The sequence below is a fragment of the Calidris pugnax genome, unplaced genomic scaffold, assembly GCF_001431845.1.
Source record: "Calidris pugnax isolate Ruff unplaced genomic scaffold, ASM143184v1 scaffold82, whole genome shotgun sequence".
In the NCBI taxonomy this organism is placed as follows: domain Eukaryota; kingdom Metazoa; phylum Chordata; class Aves; order Charadriiformes; family Scolopacidae; genus Calidris; species Calidris pugnax.
Window position 1 is genome coordinate 3,659,254 of NW_015090833.1, and position 16,699 is coordinate 3,675,952.

At 41.3% G+C, this 16,699-nt stretch overlaps 2 protein-coding genes across 2 annotated transcripts in view; both read left to right on the forward strand.

Annotated features, from left to right (window-relative positions):
• The first annotated feature begins 278 nt into the window (after positions 1–278).
• On the forward strand, positions 279–11,215 carry LOC106887662 (tumor necrosis factor receptor superfamily member 1B-like). Its single transcript, XM_014941323.1, has 10 exons — positions 279–376; positions 2,677–2,805; positions 3,927–4,076; positions 5,040–5,133; positions 5,216–5,409; positions 5,609–5,683; positions 6,737–6,774; positions 7,081–7,187; positions 8,228–8,391; positions 8,953–11,215. The coding sequence occupies exons 5-10, from the start codon at positions 5,394–5,396 to the stop codon at positions 9,276–9,278; spliced, it is 726 nt and encodes a 241-aa protein (XP_014796809.1). The 5' UTR covers positions 279–376; positions 2,677–2,805; positions 3,927–4,076; positions 5,040–5,133; positions 5,216–5,393; the 3' UTR covers positions 9,279–11,215.
• Positions 11,216–11,681: 466 nt separating this feature from the next.
• The window catches only part of VPS13D (vacuolar protein sorting 13 homolog D (S. cerevisiae)), a 97,983-nt gene continuing 92,965 nt past the window's right edge, over positions 11,682–16,699 (forward strand). The window contains exons 1-5 of the mRNA XM_014941435.1: positions 11,682–11,787; positions 14,335–14,503; positions 15,415–15,492; positions 15,731–15,921; positions 16,221–16,301. Of these exons, the coding sequence (XP_014796921.1) occupies positions 14,407–14,503; positions 15,415–15,492; positions 15,731–15,921; positions 16,221–16,301 (447 nt within the window). The 5' untranslated portion in view covers positions 11,682–11,787; positions 14,335–14,406. The remainder of the gene's footprint in view (positions 11,788–14,334; positions 14,504–15,414; positions 15,493–15,730; positions 15,922–16,220; positions 16,302–16,699) is intronic.

Here is a 16,699-nt window from a genome sequence, read left to right on the forward strand (position 1 = left end):
TTCTTTTGAACATAAACCCTGGAGAAGTCACTTTGTTCATTGCCACAGAGCTTTGAAAACCAGCGGAGCTTCTAAGTGGTCTCAAGTAGTTTATAAACTGCATTCTTCAACTTTTTGGCATCTGCTGCTTTCTGTTTCATCAAGCCTTCATCAGTGTCTTGGAAAGGAAGGTGGTTATAATTGCACTGATCTTTAAGTGTTTGTCTCTTTTGAATCTTTGCTGTGGAGTCAGAATGGACTTATGACTCATGATTTTCCTTTAATTTGTCCTAGGAATATGCCTTGCCTTATACGCCACAGCTTGCACAGTGCAAAGATCCCAGCACTGAATTCTATGAAGAAGAACTTCATAAATGTTGCAGCAAGTGCCCTCCAGGTAGGTTATAATTCAAACAGCCAAATTCAGTCAATTTTCAGATGAGCCTAGTACGTTTTCATTATTTATAGATCTGAAGAGCATTGGATTTTTGCTGTTGTAATGCACTCCTAGCTGGAACACGATGAAGTGCTGTGGCCGTAAAAATATCTGCAAAAGAGACACACTGTCCATCAGAATTGGGATTCTGTTCCAAGGGGTTAGCAGGCTGCTGAGCTCGTGTAAGCTTTGCACGGTGTTTTGATTAAAGTGTTTTTAAGTCATCATTTAGCGGGGGAGCAACAGCTCACTAAGGGAATTACAAAAATTAGACAATATGTCAGTCCCAAGCCCACTAATAACAAATATATTGTAAAACATGGCATGAGGGAGAGCTTAGTTTCTCTACTTTGATGATATCACATATATAATGGGCTTTCCATTGCACAGGTTAATCTATAATTGCTCATTAAGGGAGTTTTATTGCCTTTTACTGTAAATCTGGCAGTGCAGAGCACTGTCACAGACAGGGTACAACACTCCAGAAACTCTCTGCTTTGAGGTGTCACGTCTCACACGGTGATAGTATTTAGTGACCTTTTGTTAGCAAAAGTTGTCGACTGCAGAAAGGTGGGGGTGTGGGTTTGGGTTTTTTGGGGGGAGTAGTAATGCCATTTGGGTATTTTAATAATAGAGTTTTTGCAGTAAGTTGTCATTATGGTATTACATGAGACACAGCAAAAAACTTGCAGATTTGTCTCATTACGTGCTGAGCTAACAAAATTCGTCTCCATAAATGCTGAGTTCCTGTCAGAGAGATCCGGAAGTTGAAGCAGGAAATCAGTATTTGCTGAAGCAGCCACAGTTACTTGAATTAACCGAAAATGTCTAGATAGATCTGTCAAGCTTCCTTTGTTAAAAACACAGCAGATGAAAGGTGTTAATTCATAGGTAAAACCTTTTTCTGTTATGCTATGTACTGGTTGGTCCATTTCTTCTTAATTTTAATTTTTCAGAACAACAAATTCTGGGCATCAAGCTGTAGGAAGTCTAAAATGTTTATTTTTATCACAAATTTGAAATTTTTTACCATCATTTATCAAAAATTGAAGCCTAAATCATTAGTAGGATGTAGGAAGCAGAGTTCTAAGGTTCAAGTAAGTACATGGTAAAAAAAAGTCTTTGGAAAGAATTCCTATGGCTTACCTCCAGGGCCTCTTCTTTTGGAAAGCAGAGATTCTTCAAATGGCTTCAAAGGCTTTCTTGGAGTCACTCCTGCTTTCCGAGTGTATTTTCCAGGGTATTTCTGTACAGGATGTGAGACATTGACTTTTATCTCCTTCCTCCTTTCAAGCAAGGGGAAAATGTCAACTGAGGTGTTTTCCTTTCTCCAAAATGGATAGGTTTGAGCTCTTATTTACTGATTTCCACCACTGCACTGGACTGTTGTTAGAATCATAGACTCATGGAATGTGTTGGGTTGGAAGGGACCTTTAAAGGTCATCTAGTCCAACCCCCTGCAGTAAGGAGGGACATCTTTAACTAGATCAGATTCCTCAGAGCCTCATCAAGCTTGACCTTGAATGTCTGCAGGGATGGGGCCTGGAGGAGGTGAGAAGCATTGGAGAAACTACCTTTTGTAGCTTTTGGTTTTGTCTGGAATGCCACTAGCCTCAGAAACTCCTTGCTTGGATCTGTTGGGGCTGGGTGACAGTGTTAGGGCTGGCTGAAGAGGTGAAGGGAGAAGAGTGAGCTCGTGTCCTTTCAGCGGTGACAAGTGGTGAAGTTCTAACTCAGGTCTGTGGTAATACTGTATTATGCTTTCTTCACGTGCTGCTTGTAAAGGCAGCAAAGGCCTCTCCCAGACACATCATTCTCGCATGTGCCTGACTTTCAGTTATGAAACACCATCCTGTGTTTCACCACAATTCACAGCTTCTAGGAGGATAAAAAGTTTGTGTACCCTGGTAGCTGCATCTAAGTGTGTGCTGGGGGGGTTTGTTCAGGATTGAGGCCGCTTTGATGTGAATGTGGCTGGAATTCACTGAACTGAATGTAGGAAAAGGGGTCCAACATGAATAACATAAAGGAATCAGAGTTTCCTGGTATATACATGCAGTTTCCTTTAAATCAGTTCTTGCTTGGTGTACATTACCAATCTGATAGTGGCAGTGAAGGGAAGGGCTTTCTACAGCTAAGAATTAAACTTACCTTAAACAATTCCTAGCGATCTTTTCCAGTGAGATGCTTTCTCTGTTTGTTTGTTGGTTGGGTTTTTTTTTTGGTTGTTGTTTTATTTGTTTGTTTGTTTTTTTGAATAGGTCAGTATAAGAACAAGAGCTGCAGTCCCAGCGAGGACACACAGTGCAGTCCCTGTAGACCTGACACGTACACAGCCATCTGGAATCTGTCTCCCCAGTGCTTTGCCTGCTCTCCACCCTGCAGGAAAGGTGGGCTTGAATTGCTAAAGAGACATTTGTGACTTGAAGTGTCAATGAGTGGGCTTGCTTTAACCTGGTCTTTTCTTCCAAGAAAACTAGGAGGTTTTGTCTATGGCTTCAGTGCCATTCTCATGCTTTTGGTACTCATAGGATTTGGGGAAAAGAATGAGGGAAAAGTCTTGCAGGGGGCCCTGCCTCTTTTTATTTCTAAGTCCTAAAAATGTGACACTAATCCTATATTCTTGGAAACTAAGGCACTGCATCACTAGAATAGGTACAAATGCCATCAGTAGAAGAACTTCCTGCTTATACTCCCCAGCCAAGGGAGCTTAAGACCTGACTTGCACAGGGGTAAATGGATAATTATATTTCCAGCATCCAGTCATTCCTCGGTTTGTCTGTGGAACTGACAACAGCAAACACCAGTTGTGCTATTCCTGTATTGTTTTAATTTCTTTTGCAAAGCAGCACAGTCAGTGAGAGCACGCTGGTTCAGTTAAAGCAGCTTAACAGTATATAAAACAGTAGATTGTACCCACACCTGTACATTGGTCTAATAGATCACATGCATTAACTATTTCCATCATACTGTTGCCCATCATTTCTAATGGAAACCAGTGTAGAAAATTACCTGCTTGACTCACTTGCGAGTAAGTGTTCTGGGTGCAGTCTAAATTGTTCAAAGGATCTTTGGTCTCATCTAAATAGATAATGCTACAAAGCTGATTAATTACAGTACGAAAGGTCTCCAGTCACTTTCAATACAGTCGCGTGATCTGCATGGGGTACAGATCCCAGTCCAACACACCCCCTGTGCTGATGAGCACACGTAACACAAATGTGCATATTTATGGTTACGGTACCATACAATGCAGCTGTAGGTACGGAATCCCAAGTGTGAATTCTACAGATGCAAACTTCTTTCCTAGAGAGAGGGAGGAAGCTCTTCTGAAAATGTATTTGTTGGGACATATAGCCTATTTATTTTATTATGGTATGCCAGCCAGAAGCTGCAAAATTGTCTTTGGTTTGTGGTATGTGAACACCACCTCACATTCACTTGGAACATTGCAGGCTGTGATCCTGGATGTTGCTGATGACATACTGCTTTATTCTTGTTTTAAAACCAGGATTTGTGGAGAATCAAACGTGCACTAACTCACAGGACAGAATCTGTAGCTGCCCACCCAATGAGTACTGCATTTCAAAATTATTCGAGATCTGCAAAATATGTAAAGTGCACAAAAGATGTGGAAAAGGTTACCGAGTTTCCAGAAGAGGTAATTTAATTCTGAAGACTTTACACACAAAAGAGTTTTACTGTATGAAGAGGGTTATTTTTTTGAATTAATAGTCCATAAATATTTCTGAATCTGCCTCCAACTCAGTAAATTACAGGAATATTGTCTTTTAATTCCCTAGAGTTACGCATTCCCTACAGTTACTCATTTTGGGCAAGTGTTATCTTAGCAAGCAGGCAGTAACTAGAGCAACAGTGTTCTCAAGAGGCATATCCAAAGGGAAAACATGTTGCAATCTTCTACTACGCTACATCACAGAGTTCCCCAATCCAACCTAATCTTCCTTTGTTTTGCTCTATTGTGTGATTTCTGCCATACAAATGACTCAGATTCAAGACCGCTTAATTCCTGTTTGAATCCTTGAGGTGGGGCTTCAGGTTGCATTTTGGTTATGGTAAATAATGATGACTCTGTGCTGTCCTGCAGAATGAATCTGTCTTTATTAGATGATGAAATCCACCACTAATGATAATGTATATGTATGTAATACTATGTAATGATAATGTATGATAATTAAGATATGTAATAATAACATAGCTGTCTCAAGATGATAAATAATATTTGAAGAGCTGGAACGCTGAATATTTTTAAGAAATTTAGAAGAATTTGAAAAGATACAGAACTCTAGCAGAATAGAATAGGTGATCAGTCTTTCAGGGGTGAGTGAAAAAGCTCATCTCTGTCTGCAGCACCACATTGTAACCTTTTTGGTGGGTTTTTACAGAAATTGAAAAAGACTATCAAGGGCACCAAACTCACAGCTGATTAATCTTCTGACTTGTGTTTGGGTTGGGTGTTTCAAATTAATCTGTTCTGTGACAGTTAGAGACTGTATTTTGTGTACCACCTCGGTATCACTTCCAGGATCTGAACCACAGACCTTGATTATTCCTTCTTGTTTCTCACTAGATGACTAACTGGAGTCTTTGTGTTTGTTGAAAGGCACAGATAGCACGGATACAGAATGTAAACCCTGTCCTCCTGGCACCTTTTCACAGGAGGAATCTTACAACACCAGCTGTATACCCCACAGAGTGTAAGATGCTGTTTCTCTCTAATAGCCACCTTAACTGTGCACGGGGCTGCTTTCTCTCCTAACTTCTCTTTGTTTCTTGCAGTTGTAAATCAGTGGCTGTTCCTGGAAACAGGATAAATGACACAGTTTGCAGCGACTCAGGAATAGCAGTTCCCACCGTTCTACCTCGCACTATTTTGAACCTGCTCCTGACCCAAAGCTCAGCTTCCAGCAAACCTGAAATAATAACCCGACCTGTCATCTTAAACTCTGTACCTGACATGTCTCACATCATCGGTGAGCTGTTTGCTCATTTGAAGTAATTTCTGTCTCTCTAGGAAGGAAGTTTATATTTAGTTCTCAGTTTCTTTCCAAGCCTAATACTTGTAAATTTAGCTTTTGTAGCCATGTACAGAAATCACAAAACAACCTCTTTCTAATTAGATCTTTGTCAGATCAACCTGCTAAATAATTAATCTTTTTTATTTATTTTCAGGATCAGTAGCAGGGCCATTGTTATTGATCCTGATAATCACTATTTTGGGATATTGCTTAGTCTCCAAAAAAAAAGGTAAGATTCATTAAGTGAAAACATTGGAAAGTGTATCACCTTATTTCCTACTAATTTGAGCCTAGTGGTTGACTGACATTAGTGTCTTTGAAGATGCTAAATCTCTTTGAAGCTTTTCTCATAGCTGGATATGGATGAAGTATCACTAATGGGGAGATTCTTTGGGGTCTAATAATGTATGAGTTAATTTATTTTTTTCAAGGGGACAACACCAATAGAAGAGAGACTAAGAAAAACTCATGCAAATCATCTTGATCACATAAGCTTTGCGGCTACAGAAAAAACAGAATGTAAAAAAACCTCCAGGAATTTCATATGCATTTAGAGTAAAAGTATCTTTATTAAATCACCTGGGGAGAAAGTATTTCAATACAGGGAGGCATATGTCCTATTCAAATCTCTCTTGTTCCTCAGATTTTTAGATAATTCTCTAAACATACAACACCCTAGTGGAGTTGGACAACTGTACAACAGTTGTGCTCCTGATGGAGCTTGTTAAATATTTTGTATTTCATCATTTAAATATTAGACATTATCAAACGTTATCATTGAACAGTTATGACCATAGTTTATTGTCATCAATACCCTTTCTCACTGACACTACACAAGAAAAATTATTAATTCATGCAGAGGGTCCTCTTTGCTCGCTGGCTAAATTTAAGTCACCTTTACAATATAGCTTTCAACATTTTCACAGAATCACCATGGTTGGAAGGGACCTCTGAGATCATCGAGTCCAACCTTAAAAAAACAAAAAAACCCACCAAAACCAAAACCCAAACAACAACAACCAAAAAAAAACAAAAAAAAAATCCAAAAAACCCAACAAAACCCCCCCCAAAACACAACACTCCACCACATCACACCCACCCAGAAACCAATAATCTCAGGCACTAGAGCATGCCCTGAAGAGCCATGTTCAAACAGTGCGTAATAAATGTACGTTTGGAGTTTATTCCAGTAGCAGAGGATCTCTCTCAGACTGGTTAAGAGAGCAGCTTTTGCAACTGAAACAAATCTGGGTGCTCACAAACTGTCTTTCCTCACTTGCAGCCCTGGCATATTCTCCACCAACTACGGCAGCAGATTCGGTGAGTGTCTCTCCTTCCTTTCCATCTTTCTCATTTCTTTAAAAGGTACATAGAAATCATGCTGTCTTCCCTACTTACAAGTAGAAGAAGGCTCCCCAGGTAATCAGTGAAGTATTTTAGGTGCCTTCAGGAGACAGATTCGTTTTGTTGAATGTCCATTCAACAGCTGGCTGAATTTTATTTATGGTCACCAGTATGCAAATGGCAATTATCACCAGTTTCTTTAGCTGCCCGAGTACTGACCAGTACTTTGTTAGTGTTTTTTAAAAAAGATTAATGTTTTGTATTTCTCTGCTTATGTTCCAGCCTTTTTCCCCTACGGAAAAGCAGTGTGACAAAAAAGTAAGAAATACAGGATCGCAAAACTCCAGCGGTTCTGAACAGGAGCAGCAGCGTCTCTTGGGAGCTTCTGGGTCCAGCAGTAGCTCCCTGAATAATCCATCCGGAGCTGCAAGAGTCGGGGAGATAAGTAACAAGAAAAATGAAAAGAAAGAAACCGAAGGATTTCAGCAGCAACATTTAGCTGCAGCAGGTTGTAAGCTTCACAGTGGAGACAGACACAACTCTGCGAGCTCAGGTAAGAAGGGGTCTGAATGATCCAGAAACTTTTTGAAATTCTGTTATCAATTATGAGCCTTTTTAGCAGAAGTTCAAATGGCAGGATAAAACATCAGCAGAGAGTAACTTTTGAAAAGAAAAAGTGATTGTTTTAAGTCATCGGCCAGAGACAGTAAAGAGAGAGTGGTCAATGGAGAAGAAGTTGTTTGCAGACGAGGGATCGGTGTGATGGAAGGCACTTACTGTGAGGGGGAGGAAGGGCCAAAGGGAGCAGCGAGAAAAGAACATTGTAAAAAGCACCTTGAAGTGGCCACAGGTGGGTAGGGAGTTGGCTGTGATCCAGGACTCTCTATTAATTTTTATGGCTTCTTTATTTCTGGGATGACATGAGGATTTTATAGTACCAAAAAAAAAAAATCCCTAAAATGCTACAGAACCAACTCCACCAGTTAACCTAAATTCAGTGAAGCCAGAAGATATTTAGCGTCTATTTTAAGTCAAAGAACTGGGCAAAGAGTCCAACCGTCCTCTTCTGGGCTTCATCCTTCCATGTTTAATGTGTTTTCTGTTTATTTGACAGAACATTCTGGTAACGGAGGAACGCAGGTGAATGTGACTTGTATTGTTAAAGTCTGTGGCCCAGACTGCAGTTCCCAGTTCCCAGAACAGACCAGTTCAACCAGCACGGCTTATGGGAACGCTCCCTATTATTCCCCAACAGGAGAAAAAATTCCCCTTTCGAAAGAAGAAAACCCCTTGAAAAAAACCCCTGAAATTCAGATTTCAGTGGAAAATGAGGACAATTTACTTCAAGACTTGCTTAAGTAAGAAATACAGGATCGCAAAACTCCAGCGGTTCTGAACAGGAGCAGCAGCGTCTCTTGGGAGCTTCTGGGTCCAGCAGTAGCTCCCTGAATAATCCATCCGGAGCTGCAAGAGTCGGGGAGATAAGTAACAAGAAAAATGAAAAGAAAGAAACCGAAGGATTTCAGCAGCAACATTTAGCTGCAGCAGGTTGTAAGCTTCACAGTGGAGACAGACACAACTCTGCGAGCTCAGGTAAGAAGGGGTCTGAATGATCCAGAAACTTTTTGAAATTCTGTTATCAATTATGAGCCTTTTTAGCAGAAGTTCAAATGGCAGGATAAAACATCAGCAGAGAGTAACTTTTGAAAAGAAAAAGTGATTGTTTTAAGTCATCGGCCAGAGACAGTAAAGAGAGAGTGGTCAATGGAGAAGAAGTTGTTTGCAGACGAGGGATCGGTGTGATGGAAGGCACTTACTGTGAGGGGGAGGAAGGGCCAAAGGGAGCAGCGAGAAAAGAACATTGTAAAAAGCACCTTGAAGTGGCCACAGGTGGGTAGGGAGTTGGCTGTGATCCAGGACTCTCTATTAATTTTTATGGCTTCTTTATTTCTGGGATGACATGAGGATTTTATAGTACCAAAAAAAAAAAATCCCTAAAATGCTACAGAACCAACTCCACCAGTTAACCTAAATTCAGTGAAGCCAGAAGATATTTAGCGTCTATTTTAAGTCAAAGAACTGGGCAAAGAGTCCAACCGTCCTCTTCTGGGCTTCATCCTTCCATGTTTAATGTGTTTTCTGTTTATTTGACAGAACATTCTGGTAACGGAGGAACGCAGGTGAATGTGACTTGTATTGTTAAAGTCTGTGGCCCAGACTGCAGTTCCCAGTTCCCAGAACAGACCAGTTCAACCAGCACGGCTTATGGGAACGCTCCCTATTATTCCCCAACAGGAGAAAAAATTCCCCTTTCGAAAGAAGAAAACCCCTTGAAAAAAACCCCTGAAATTCAGATTTCAGTGGAAAATGAGGACAATTTACTTCAAGACTTGCTTCCAGAAGAAGTTTCCTCTGTGTATTCAAGATGTGAAGATGAAAAGCAGTTAAAGGAAATTACAGATTGTTTACTGAGTGACTGATAAAATCAATCAAGTAACTCCTTATCTTCTCAAACAACCATGATGTTAAATGTAGCATTCCCTACAGAGACTTGACATTTCATACAAATACAGACACTGATGCTTTTGAGGTTTTAAATCTCTTTTTGTCCGCTTTGAGAGTCAAATGGTAATAGTTTAAATCTTTGCTTTTTCTTTTAAACTGAGCGGCCAACTCCTCCCTTTCTTCCATGATACCCTAGAGACACCTTTACCAGATTTTAAAAGGAACATTTTTCTAACTTAATGCCATTGATTTTTCTGCTGAGACTTCCTGTGATGGTAATTCGGGTTCAGGTTTGTCACCTGTCAAGAACATGGCTGTGACCAGCTCTTCTGAGAGACTGGAATTAAATTCATCATTCACTCAATGCTAATGAATTATCCATTTGATCTTAATTTTAGAGCTATTGCACTCTATTTCCTATCCCATATCTTCATGGGGATACTTTCCCTCATCCTCCTGGATATTTCTTTTATTATTACAGTTTGCTTTCACTCATTATTGGACGAAACTTCTCAAATCATCCTTTAGTATATCAAGGAATGAAATCTTTTACAGAACTTTTTTTACTAGATTACAATTATTACGTCTAAACAGTAGCATTTCATTAGCTGTACATAGTTCATTTTATTTTCGAAAAGAAAATCTACATTAAGCAGTTGTTATTTTGGAGCAGGAAATAAGTTCCTTTCATTGACAGCTCTAAAGTTTGTTATCTTTATGCTATGGGTGATTAAATATGCTTCCCTGGTTTTGACCTCATTTTTGAGGTTAAGCGTAAACCCAACATATTTTTGCCCCCGATCCAGTGAATATTAGAGAAGATCCACAGGAATACCTGTGCCAGATAGCTCACGCCCACTGACCTCAGGAAAAGGAGTCTCTCTTGGTGACTGCACAGCGTCATCTGTAAAACGTGGAATTGACTCAAACCTCAGAACCAGAAAATCCTGTTCTCCTTCACTTCTTGCTTGACACTGAAGATCCAACCACCTCTTACAGAAAATTAGTAGAGGTTCTCCTTGAACCCAGTGGGAGTCTTTTGGTTTTGGAAGTAAATTCTTAGGATCCCATCTCCCATAATTATATTTTATTTATTTGACTTAACCAACAGTTGTGACATCTGTATTCAACCAGAATTTGCAACAAGGTGTCTGAATTACATTTGAGTGAAGTCATACAGTAGGAATAACATTTTTCTTTTATGCCATAAAAACATACTTTTGGACTAGTTGATGGCCATACTTCCCTTCCAACTCAACTCTTTTATTCTACCTCAAGAGAAACAAAACGCAGCAGTTATTTCTGAGGCCTTAGACTGAAAAAGGACATTTTAGAATAGCATTTATTTGACAGCTACAGAAGAGAGAGAGATTTTAAAAATACAAATTTTAAACTTCCATAAAAGCTCTCAGGTTTACTAACATTATTTCTGGAACTAAGAACTGGCAAACACGTCTTTAATTCTGCTATGAAGAAACCTTTTACAACTGTGTATTACACTTGTACTCGAAAGTAGTTTTCACAGAAGACTTTGAAAATGGGCACATTATAACTATTACAAACTATTACAAAAGCTAAGGAATTAGGCAAGAAAAGACCCTCATTTTATATAGTGCTTTGAACCTCTTGCACTATTTTCATGTCCTGTTCATCAGGAATCGGGACCACATTGGAGCAGCAGTGACAGATTTTTGAACAAGTTTTAGAACTGTTAAACAGGGAGGATCTTGTTACAGCAGTTAATTTACTGTACTCTCAAATTATGGAGCTGTGTGACAGAAGGAAAAGCCAAGTTTTACGCTGAAGTAGGAAAAATGCTTGTGTTTGCTTATAAAAAAGAACCCTTCATTTTTATATTTACGTGCATCTTCAAGTTCCCTGATCTCCCCATTAAACAGGATTCTTACTTGTAGAATGGGTTCTTTCAAAGCTTCTGCTTTGCCATCAGTTTTGTTCCCGTTGTTGCCTCAGGCCGAGCGCTGCCCTGCGGGAGCGGACCCTCATCGCCCCCGCGCTCTCCCCTCAGCGTCCGTCAGCAGCGCCACAACCCTCACCTCCGCTGGGAGCACACGCGCCTCGGACGCTCCGAAGAGCCAAGAGACTTTATTTACTGCCGTTTGCACCGCGGCACGGCGGTTGTGGGGGCCTCTTCCCAGGAACCGGCCCGCACAGACGCTTCTGGCGGCGGCTCCCGCGCGGGCCCTGTCAGGGCGCGCTCCCGCCCCGCTGGCCGGGGCCGATCGTCCCCCTCGGGCTCGGCCGCCGGCGCGGGGCAGCGCTCCCCGGGCGCCCCTACAGGCGGCGGGGCGCAGAGCGGGACCGGCCCCCGGCGCGGCTCCGCCTCCGGGAGGCGGGCGAGGCGGAACATCGACAGCTCGGCGCTCCCCTACCCAGGCGTCCCCCCACCGGCTGGCTCGGGATCGATTGGCGTGCGGCCCGCCGAGCCCGCGCACTACCGAGGAGCGGCCGCCACCGGGAGCCCAGGTGGGTACCGGGGGGCTGGGGGCGCGGGGCGGCGCCGGGAGGGCGGCCCCGGGTCCCGGCGGTTGTCTCCTCCTGCCTCAGCCTCCGCTCCCAACTCGAGCCCGGCTGCATGGCGCGGGCCCGGCCTTGAGGGGCCCCTCCCTGCCTCACGCCCCTCACGGGGCTCCGCCCCGCCGTCCCGGCCCCGGGGGGCAGAAGGGCGGCCGCGCAGTCCCTTGTCCCTGCGCACCGGGGCCGGGTGACGGAGGGGAGATACCCCCTCGCCCCGTCGGGGCTGAGCGCCGTGTCTCCCCCCCGCGGCCGGGCCTCAGGGTGCTCTCCAGGCGCCCTCCCCGCCTGGCGCAGGCCGTTCGCCGCCGGCCCCTCGGTGGCTCCCTCAGGGCTCCCTCCGGCCGCCTCTGGGCAAGGTGACCTTTAGCTTCCACTCCGACAGGCGCTGCCTGCCAACAGGTCTCCTCTGCTCCCTGTCTCCTCCTCCCCACCGTGTGTTGGCTTGTGCGGAGGAGACAGAGAAGGCAGAGTCCCCTCAGGGCCGCTCCCGCCCTTTTTTGTGTCCCTGGGCTCTCACGATGCCCCCCTTGCCCTGACAGGCACCATCATCCCGGATCCCTTCCCTCCTGGCGCTGCCCCTGCCCGGCTGACACAGGCCGCTCCTCCAGGGCCTGCCTTGGCCACCCGGTTAGGAAAATCGAGTGGTTTTTCCAGAAAAAAGTGAGCTAGCTTTGAGTGAGGTCGTGGTTTGGACTTTGCTTCTCATCCTGATAAGCTTCACTGTTCCATTTTTGCTGTGTAAGTTCAGAAAATAAAAACACTGTGGTAGAAAATAAGTGTTTTGTTTTTCTTTCCAGTGGCACAGCAGTGGCCTAGAAAGTTACATATGTAAAAGCCTTAAAACATTTCGAAGATTCCCAAATAGTTATTTGTGTTGAACAAGTTCAGGTTAAAGTGGTGATTGATTTTATTTACGGTTCTTGTGGTAACTTCCGGCATGGAACTGTTCCTGCAGCGCAGGTTTTCGGTCACTGGGATGCTAACCTGGTCTGAATGTTTCTTCAAGGTCTTTCCTCTGATTTGGCTCCTAACACCTGTAGATTTCTTTTTTTATTTACTTATTTTTTTAAGGGTAGCATGACAATGATTGCTGTATTTGTTAGTGTTTGAACTTCAGCTTACTTGTCAGTTTGATTAGGATAAAAATATATATATAAAGTGGTCTCCCCCTGTGTACAAGTGGTCTTTGTTATGCGGAATAATACTCTTTATGAATAACGTTGAGAAATTTTACAAAGATAAAAACGTTAAACGTGTTTAATGTAAAGGTAGGCTTTTTTGAATGTAACATTTTGCATGACAGTATAGTTTCACTTTTCAGCCTTTAGAAAAAGCCATTTTTATTTGCATAATTCTGGTTATATTAACTGCATTAGTTAAATATTTTCACTGGCTATTTTTCAAAGAAATAAAGGTTTAAATGAGGGTGCCTAAAATCAAGCAAACCTCATTATGGGAAAACTGTGAATCTTAATATCAAATTTCAAATAGAATTCTTGAAGTTGTCATTTTCTTCTCGTCAGACATAAAGAAATCTGACATCTCCTGTTCTTCTGCTCCATAGAACTCAGCCTTAGGTACAGGGGTTTAGGGAGGGCTGTGGGGTTGGGGGGCTTTTCTAAACGCAGAACTGATACATTTACTGCATTCTAACCACAGGATACAGCCTGCATGCTTTTTTTCCTTGTATATGTCCTGTAATAACATGCTTGATCCTGCCCTTGCAGAAGCTAATAGTAGTTTTGCAATTCACTGGTTAAAAACTTGAAGAGGTACTTAGGGGTTTTAATGGTTTGATTACCACATAGGTTGAAACAGAAATGGCTGAAGAAGAGTATGAAGGGAAATATTTATGTGTATGACAAGTGTTGCTTTTCTGCTGTAGCTTTTTTCCCCCCCTCCTTGATGGAGTTCTCTCTGCTATCACTTGGAAAAGCTGTTAGAGTAACTGTTGATGAGCTATTTATGGGACTTGTATCCGATTACTTCTCACACATACACCCTTCCCAAAAAAGGGGTGAGTTGTTTCTCAGATGTCGTATAAGAATTCTACAAAAACACAGTTGAAGGCTCTGGGCTGTTACTTTAGACCAAAACCAGAATGTTGGCAACTTGGAGAAAAGACTGGCAGCAGAAGTCGAGGAGGCCAGTGCAAAACTACTTCAAATAAATGTGGAATTTTAGTCCTCCCTTTTCTGGAAAAGGATTGTAGATTGGCCTTGTTGATTTTAGCAACAAAATGCGGTGTTTTGGTTAGAAAAATGAGCTTAATTTGCCAATGGGAGTGATGTATAGTCATTAAAACTCCATGTGAAATTCTGATTTGAGAGTTAAAGGGCATAGCATAAAGCGCTTTTTTAAGGTAGAAATCAAGCTTAATGTTTTTCCTGCTTTTTAGATTGAGTACAGTAAGAATTAGAGTGATAGCAATATGTCAGCTCTGCTGAGAGAGTGTATTTCAGACAACCATTTTCTTCATTATTTTTTTTCTCTCAGAGTGACACTAACTATGGAACAGAAATCCAGAAAATGACAGAAAAACATTAGTTGCTCTCTTCTACGACAGTCATGTTGGAAGGATTGGTAGCCTGGGTCCTCAACACCTATTTGGGCAAATATGTCAATAACCTGAACACAGACCAACTTTCAGTTGCTCTTCTAAAGGGTAAGAATTTGGGGTATTTTCTGTAGTGTTTTCATACTGTGATTTTAAAAAAAAGTTGATGTGTTTTTCTAATAACTGGAAGGTGGAATAGAAACAGTCAATATTGTGTTTAATGTTTATATAAATCCATTTAATATAGAGTTTTGTGCTGGCACTTTACAATGAGTAGTAAATTCTCTTTTGTTCCTATCTTTGTTGCTTTTTATCAACACTGTTAAACCAATTTATATGAAAATTTCAAAAGTATGCTCAGCATATCTTATCAGCGTGTTTTATTTATATAATATTTGAGCATAATTTTTCTTAATACTGTTCAGTAACTTTCCTGTTGAGGGACTGTGGCAGGAAATATTCTGTAGTCTTTACCTCTTATGTTTTGGTGCTGGTAGTTACACCCCTGTCATGAAGACTTCTGGTTTATGTTATATCACGTTATGTTCACAACTCTTGTACTTTTACAGAGTTCTCAAATCAGTACTTTCTAATTTACCTTTTGCTGCTATTATTTGCTATTTTTTGAGAGAATATTTTATAACTCTTCAAAGCTTTTCTGTGCATGCTTTTTGTAATATTGAGAAAATACTTGAAGTATCTCTTTTTCAAAGACAAAGAGGAGAAGCTTTCTCCTTGGTTACAATAAAGTTCAGATTTAGAACCTTGCAGAAGATTGCTTCTAGGTGATCTCATCAAATAGTTTGAGCATATGACATTGGAAAATTAACAAGTATATTAAATAACTATTGCAATTGCAACACAGCTTGAAGTGGTATGTTGGCTGTTCTCATGAAATCCTATTTGATTTTTTTTTTCTTTAAAATATGATGCTGGTCATTTTAGGCTAGTAATGTTCAAGCTGGTGTTCTTTAATGTAATTTTGTTTAACAGACTTGTCTTTTTTCTGCTTTGCGTAGGTGCTGTTGAATTGGAAAACTTGCCACTAAAGAAAGATGCCTTGAAGGAACTGGAATTACCATTTGAAGTAAAGGCAGGTTTGTATTTTGTTTGGGTGTGCAGGATGAATATTTATAAACAGGAAGTATTGCATATTTTGGAAGAATCTTAACCTGTGAGTCAGAAGCTTGAACGAATGAGGTAACCTGGTTTTCAGGTAATCTACTTCTATTTTAGCTTGTTTGTTTCTTACACCACTTTTTCTTGCAGGTTTTCCAAGGGTGATAAAGTATGTTTACACGAGAATCTGATAGCATCTCTCTTTTGTACATCTAGGTTTCATTGGCAAAATAACACTACAGATACCTTTTTACCGCCCACATGTGGATCCCTGGGTGATATCTGTCTCAAAACTGCACTTAATCGGTGCACCCGAAAAAAAAGAAGATTTTGAGGAGGAAAAGGAGAAGTTCCAAGAAAGAGAGCACAAGAAAGCCCTTCTTCTAGCACTTGAAGAAAAATGGAAAGTGAGTCACACTTGTCTTTCATGGTGACAAAACCTCTATGGTAGATGGATGGCATTTAAGTCACTTAACAAGTAGGAGAATGAACGCATAGGAAACTGTTAGAATTTTATTTATACAAGCTAACAGGGCAATTTCTGCCCCCCCGTCATGTCGTGTGTCCCACATATGTTGGAGATACTGAAATCTTGGGGCTTTTTTCCCTTTCTCCCTGTTCACAGTAATTTCAGTATAAGAAGGTATGTTGTTTCCTGACCAGTGTTTCAGTGGTGGTTAATGTTTATCCCTATTTTGTCTTTTAGAAAGAACGACAACAGAAAGGGGAATCCTACTGGTACTCAGTTACTGCGTCTGTGGTCACAAGAATTGTGGAAAACATTGAAGTAAGCCTTTGCATTCTCTGAGTAACCACAGTAACTTGGTGCTCTCAAAGGTTTTACTGATATAAAATTAGCTTGGGTCACCTTGTATTGTTTAGTTTGTAATTCTGGCCCATGTTGATGATTCCAGTACCTAAAACAAATTTAAGTCTTCGGTTGGCGATTACACATTTGCCTTTAAAATGGAGAAGAATAGAAGGATGGCAAAGTAAAGTACATTGTCTTGTGAAAGTGGCTGGTCGTTTTTCGGGAGAAGGGCAGGGACTGGTGGTATCTGAGGAGAAGACAGAGCCAGAGAGTATGAAAACAGAAGTGAGGAACAGGATTTCTGTGATATCTAAATAACTACCAGAAATTTGTTGGAGGAGTACAGAAATTAAATATTAAATTGCTTCAGTATT

What these genes read in the sequence shown, in the direction of transcription:
- LOC106887662 (XM_014941323.1), top strand. An exon ending in CAACTACGGCAGCAGATTCG is followed by an intron (nt 6,775 to 7,080) that starts GTGAGTGTCTCT and finishes CTTATGTTCCAG; the next exon opens with CCTTTTTCCCCTACGGAAAA. An exon ending in ACACAACTCTGCGAGCTCAG is followed by an intron (nt 8,392 to 8,952) that starts GTAAGAAGGGGT and finishes TTTATTTGACAG; the next exon opens with AACATTCTGGTAACGGAGGA.